Below are 6,686 nucleotides of genomic sequence, written 5' to 3' on the forward strand. Positions count from 1 at the left end.
GCGCTAATTTTGAACATGTTCAAAATTATCGCCACGAGTAGATAACTCGTAGTAAACTCGAAGAACTCGTAGGTAGCTCGTAGAGTACTCGGGGTACTCCTACCTAGCTCGTACACTACTCTGGATACTCGTCAGCGATTTTGTCATCTACGAGGTTGATGCGAGCACCCAAAAACGAGTACGAGTAAGTACGAGCGCACCGAGTTGGCTCGTACCTAACTCGTATCTAATTCGGTACAAACTTGTTACGCTCGTAATAATATCGTAGTTAACTCGGTGCTCTGCTCGGCATAATTCCTACCCCTAGCACCTAATAGTACCCCTAATACCTAGTAACCAACTCCATAAAGTCGTACCTCACTCGTAGCTAACACGTAATAAGCTCGTATAGGTCCTTTCCAAAGATCACGAGTTTTAACTCGTAGAAATCGTACGACTCTTAGGTGAAATAAACCTAGGTGGGAGAGGGGCTTTAATTGTGCTCTGTAAAGATACTGTATGAATAAGGGCCTGTTTCTGCTGGCAAGAAATATTCGCTTTTTTAAAGTAACTGACTATTTGACTAACGAAACAAATTCAAAATAATAATAACAATAAAAAAAAAGCAATTAAAAACAGAATTAATTGCGTTTTTAAATGACAAATCACACAAATCAAAAGTGATGTTGGTTAATAAATGAGATACAGTACCTGCCTAGATGAACCGATATAACTGAGCCAGATCTTACCCAAAAAATAACTATATCGTTTAACCCAGGGGTAAATAACGCAGAACGTTATGTAACAAGCCTCAATTTTACTTTCGCCACTAGTGAGTATAAGTCTTACCAGGCTCTGTGTGGGTGTTGCCTATCGTATAGGCCACACCCAGCCTATCGTATAGGCCACACCCAGCCTATCATATAGGCCACACCCAGCCTATCGTATAGGCCACACCCAGCCTATCGTATAGGCCACACCCAGCCCGGCTTCTGGTGGGTCAGCACCTTTGGACGCCTTTGAGAATCTGGTTTACATCGGTTCATCCAGATATTCACAAAATAAAAAACTGATTATTGTGTAACACTTGCTTCAACACAAAATAAATATCTTAATGTATATTGTGAAAAATACTCCAAAACATTTGTCCGGAATGATGAGTTGGAAAAAAAATGGAAAATTCAAAGGTTAGATTATATTGAATAATATAAACTTATGCAAGTTAGTGTAAAGAGAATTTATAAAATACTCAACTAGAACTCAGCCCTTAAACATACTCCATAATGAACTTCCTCATCCTTAAAGCAACCATTCCAATCACTTAAAAGACTCTAATTAGATAATTTTAAATTATCCATATTTGTAACATCCCCTTAATTTTCTTTTTTTTCCCCTGTTACTTTCACTGTTTTTCAATGGCGTATACTGTCTAGGTGCACACTGCACCAGCACGTTTGTTCATCAAATTTTAGAAGCTGGAACTCACTTGTACTGTATGTCCTGAAAGATACTATTTTGGTGTTGTTTAGATCTAAAGGATCATATTTATGTAATGTATTACCATATTTTGAATGTCTTTATTAATGAAAGCGACTTTAAACATTGTTTTGTACTTCTAGCTAGGCCTGAGGTAACCAATTGTTTACTCTTTTGTAAAGGTAGACACTGCAGCACAACCACTACCTACACTATGATGTGTACCTATACAAGGTACAAGAAGTAACCTATAGCCTGAGGCCTGTAATGGTGAATTTATACTGTAAAGTTTAAAATACAAAAAGTCTATTGCGCTGTAAAAACAAGTGTAGAAATGTTTGAAAATGTCAAAGGATTTTTTAAAAATAAATAAAAAACAATTAAAAAAATATAAAAGATACGCCCTCGTCGCAACTAGGGATTGATCTACATGATGAAACCAGGTCACCTCTTGAGTAATGCAGGTACAGCTGATGTCACATGTCTCTATCTATAATGGTATTTTATTCAAAATTCAAAAATTCATAAAAAGCATAAAACATGGCAGCCAAAAAGGCTGAATTACGAATTATGTTAAACATCAAAAACATCAAAATAACATAACTTAAATTTGTTTAGATAAAAAACAAGAGAAAAATAGAGAATTAAAAATAACTATAGCAATTATTTGTTATTGTTATAATTTTTTTATATAATTATAAGTGATTGCTATGGTAATTATTATTATTATTATTATTATTATTATTATTATTATTATTATATAATTGAATTTATTGCATCAAAACCATTAAATTAAATTACAAATTACGTTTAACATCAATAACATCAAAAAGCATGAAACAAATCAGACATAATATGAAATTTACATTAAAATTACAAAAAAAAGTTTTTTACAAGTTCACACCAAAAAACACATTCAGAAAAAAGTACAAGCGTTAAAAAAGGCAACATTCAAAATACAAGCATACACAAATTGGCAAACAGGAATTATAAATAATTACTATGTCTGATATCTACGCACATCTGATTTTGTTTTATTATTTTCCAACAAGACGTAGAAACGCAAACAGAAGTGAACATAGAACCGGCAGATCCATAACCAGGAGATGAAGATATTGATCAAATTTGTGGGTAATAATAGTGGCATAACTATATAAAAAAAGTGTATTGTTTTATACTATTTGTGGTAGGTAACTTTCTACAAGACAAATCAACAATTTAAAAAAATGGTAGAAAGGCAAGATTAAAGTACTAAGTGTTTTTTTTTAAACACTTGGTTAATTTAGGTTGCTTAGGATAATCCCACAACTTCTAAATTCTTATATTCTGTGTTTTTAAGCCTGGATATATTTGTTCTATCTGTCGTCATACAGCAATTCTATATATTTATACTGTTCTATACAAAAGAAGCACTATTGAGGAGAATAGCTTGAAAAGACAAGTTCAAAATAGCATATTGCTAGCAATACAAGGCTGAGGACAAGTTTTCTTTCATAACAAGTTTTTCTTCATTCTCAAAAATTAAGTTTTTTTAAATGCTTGGTTAACCTTGGTTGCTAATAAGGAGTCACACGACTTCTTTATTCTCATATTCTGTGTTTTCACGCTTGGGTTATTTTGGCTTATCACAAGGGTATTCCCATGACTATCATAATGAAAAAAGCACACAAAATAAGTGTTTGCTTTGTGCAGGAAGAAGACTGAGGAATGTTCACAGATGCTGTGTTTGTAGAAAACAACAGAAATACAATATGAGTGAAATAAACAATTATCGATTCTAAGTTATTTTTCAATTAAATCAATGCATGACAGCATTTTTACCACACTTGTTACTTACTCCCTGGCTTTTTGCATTTCAGTGTTTTTTGTTTGTTTTTCATTTTCTAAAGGGATTTACAGTTAAGTCCCCAAAAAATCCATCTGAAAGAATGCACATGGTGCCCCTCCACAAAAAGTCAATTTATGACAAAAAGTATGAAATAAAACCTAATAAGTAACTGAAAAGTGCAAAGAAGAAAAAAAAAAACCAGATATCAGTGTAGATGGATCATGTGCCAGATCAACTCTCATCACGATTAAATGACATTTAAAAGTCGAGCACTTTTAGTTATGGCCTGGTTGCATTAAGTGTTTTTATAACGTAAAGCAAAACTTTTTTTATTCCTTGTATCACATACTTATTTTTTCAAAGATCATCGGATGAGGGCGGAATAAAAAAAAAATTTAATTTTGTTTTCTTATTTAGCAAATAGTTTTGCCAAAAACATCCAGATGGATAAGAAAATAAAAATAAAATTTTATTGGTGAATGTAAAATAGGATGGTTAAATATGCTTCAAATTTATATAATTAGGAAAAAATATACATGGTTACATGGTATCTTATCTTTGGAGACTGCAAGGCAGCGGAGGGTGTAATGAAAATTTTTAAAAACTTTTATTTTTTTCTGAAATGTCTACTTTCTTGTGGCGGCAGGTGCCCTAATTGGCCAAAAATAAAATTTTCTTTTTATTTGAAATCATCAATATTTGCAGTAGGCGGGTTCGCTAAACAAAGTATAAAAAAAGTCTCACCTAACTAGCAATTCTGCGCGTAAAACATTGTGTTATTTAAGCCAAATGCTTCTTTTGTTCTTTACCATAATGTGTGTATTATCATTATTTTCTGATGACCTTGTTGCATTTAAGTAGCGTATAAACATTTTAATAATCAATTAACTTATTTATGTAAAAGTTTGCAAACATTGACACCAAGTTTCAATTTTTGTTTATTAATTTGATATAGGATCATATATCTTAACACTACCATCACTCCCAGACAAAAATACACAATTTTTGCAATCGATCAAAGCAGGTAAGGCAAACATTTCTCCATATTGAATGCCTTATTTTAATGCTAAATCCCTGAGGGGATTGATTAGTATTGTGTGCATGAAGCAAACACAGATCTAAAATCAATGCCTTCATGTAGACTTCAGAAATCAGCATTTTATTGGTTAAAATTTGTAAAAACTGTCTAGTTAAACACATACCTAAACATATTATCTCAATACTGTACATAATAAGTCAAATATTATTAATGTAGAGACAGACATGACTATGCTTCTAACTGATTGGTTTGGATAATTGTTTGTCTTAGTGAGGGTCTGATAATGACAGTGTCTTAAATAACTAGTTAAAGTTAAAGTTCTATGATCAGATATTAATGACAACCAATTTGTAATTGTATAACTAATTGTTTTATCGATAATAAACCAAGCAGAACCAGCAGAGCAAAGTAGATGAAACTCTTTGAATAATCAATTTGTAATTAATATTTAATATACAGTAGGATTCATAATAGGATTAGAATAGCAATTGGTCAACAATAAAAAGAATTAAGTTTTTTTTTAGTGATAAACCAGTAAATGCTGCATAGGTTGCAACTGTATAACATACACTAGCCAAAACAGCTCACAGGTGCATTGAACACTGTAACACAGGTGACATGCCTAAGTCACAGGCGCACAAAACACAGGTCGCAGGTGCAATATTCCATTTCTGGTCGTGATTGCTTTGGTAGTGGTAATCATAGATGTTATCAGCTATCAAAACGCAACTAAATATACACAGTATTTTTAATAAATTATTAACATGGATGTTTTCAAACAGCTTACTACAAATTTTCAATAGTGTTTGACTTACAATTCCAGTATCAGAGTGACATCTACTTTAGATTCAAAAACTTCATGAAGGCGAATAATATTAGAATGTGTAAAGGACTGCAGGATGGTGACTTCTCGTTCAATGTCCTCTCGTGCCACACCGCGTCGACTAGATGCCGTTTTACGTTTCTTTATTATTTTTGCAGCAAATGTTTCCTGTGTATTTCTGCATGTAGCTTCTTTAACTGAGGCATATTGTCCACTGAAAACATAATTAAAACTATATGAGTAACTTTAAACATTTTCCTCTTAGTCTTGGTGATGGCCTGAGTCCAGGCTAGGCCAATTATTATTAGAGCTTTAAGCTTTCTCTATGCTTTAAGTTACTTTTTTGATTATTTGTAAACAAAAACTGTTATTTCTGAGTATTTACAAATCCAAAAATCTGCAGCATAGTGTGCTATGTATAAAATAATTATTTAAGTGTATAGGGTCTGAAAGAGAACTACAGTAATACTGATGTATTGCAGAACAATAGTAAAAGGGTAACTAAACTACGATACTCCATACCGTACTACGGTACTACCAGGGCCAATACAACGAAAAAGCCCCGGTCAGTTGTCTACCTACCAACAAATAAAATAATAATCGGGACGACAGTCTTGGCCTAGGGGAATTTAGCCTAGCTTTGCTTGAAATAACCTGATTCTCAACTTTAATCGTTCGACTTACCTTCCAATTTCATTCCCGAGTTCATAAAAGTCTTCCACTGGCTCTAATCGAACTTCCATAATATCTTTCTCAGAGGGTATTCCACTCCATTCTTCTTTCAACATTCTACCACTCTCTGGTTGCTGCACACATTGATGATCACCTTGGCTCTCAAGTTTGCTCGCAAGAGTTTTGTAAATATAGAGGGCGTAAGATAAGAAAATGTATTTGTGATGGTTGACGAAGTTGGAGAGAGAAGAGCACAGACAATTAACAGGTTCAGCGTTTCCCTGTTTTCTCTTTCTGAGAAAATTATCTTTTTCTGAGCCGTAACTGAGATCATGTATGTGTTTAGATACAATAATGACTAAACATTATTATGCAAAACCAATCCAGGCTGACGATACCATAATAAAATAATTAGTGTTTTATATTTCTTTAATAATAATCATTATAATTTCGAGAACAATTGAATATAAGTGTTCGCACATGAGATCATATCGAATTTGATGGTTTATTGATTTATTTATGTAATAATAATAATAATAATAATAATAATAATAATAATAATAATAATAATAATAATAATAATAATAATAATAATAATAATAATAATAATAATAATAATAATAATAATAATAATATGTAGAGCTACACCTCCCCTTCTGTTACTGTAGGCCTGCTCGTGCGAATAAGCGCCTGGGCGCTTAAAATATATTTGGCTCTTTTTGAGGGGCGCTTATTCATTTCATTTCATTTTCATTTCATTTCTTTAGGCACGAGCGCCAAGGATATGCCAATAAGTAAACTTAATCCCTGTCCTACTTGGCATATCCATTTAACATCAGGGGACTTAATGGACCAGTACACCGGGGTAC

At 32.6% G+C, this 6,686-nt stretch overlaps 1 protein-coding gene across 2 annotated transcripts in view; it reads right to left on the bottom strand.

Annotated features, from left to right (window-relative positions):
* The window catches only part of LOC117119795 (death-associated protein kinase 2-like), a 34,547-nt gene extending 28,576 nt beyond the window's left edge, over positions 1 to 5,971 (bottom strand). For both annotated transcript variants that reach the window (XM_033264711.1, XM_033264709.1), the window contains exons 1-2: positions 5,830 to 5,971; positions 5,138 to 5,359 (exon numbers count right to left, since the gene is read on the bottom strand). In XM_033264711.1, coding sequence (XP_033120602.1) covers positions 5,138 to 5,359; positions 5,830 to 5,933 — 326 coding nt within the window. In that variant the 5' untranslated portion in view covers positions 5,934 to 5,971. The remainder of the gene's footprint in view (positions 1 to 5,137; positions 5,360 to 5,829) is intronic.
* Between the last annotated feature and the right edge of the window lie 715 nt (positions 5,972 to 6,686).

The sequence above is a fragment of the Anneissia japonica genome, unplaced genomic scaffold (genome assembly GCF_011630105.1).
Source record: "Anneissia japonica isolate Jap-2015-1 unplaced genomic scaffold, ASM1163010v1 scaffold724_len3256291_cov202, whole genome shotgun sequence".
In the NCBI taxonomy this organism is placed as follows: domain Eukaryota; kingdom Metazoa; phylum Echinodermata; class Crinoidea; order Comatulida; family Comatulidae; genus Anneissia; species Anneissia japonica.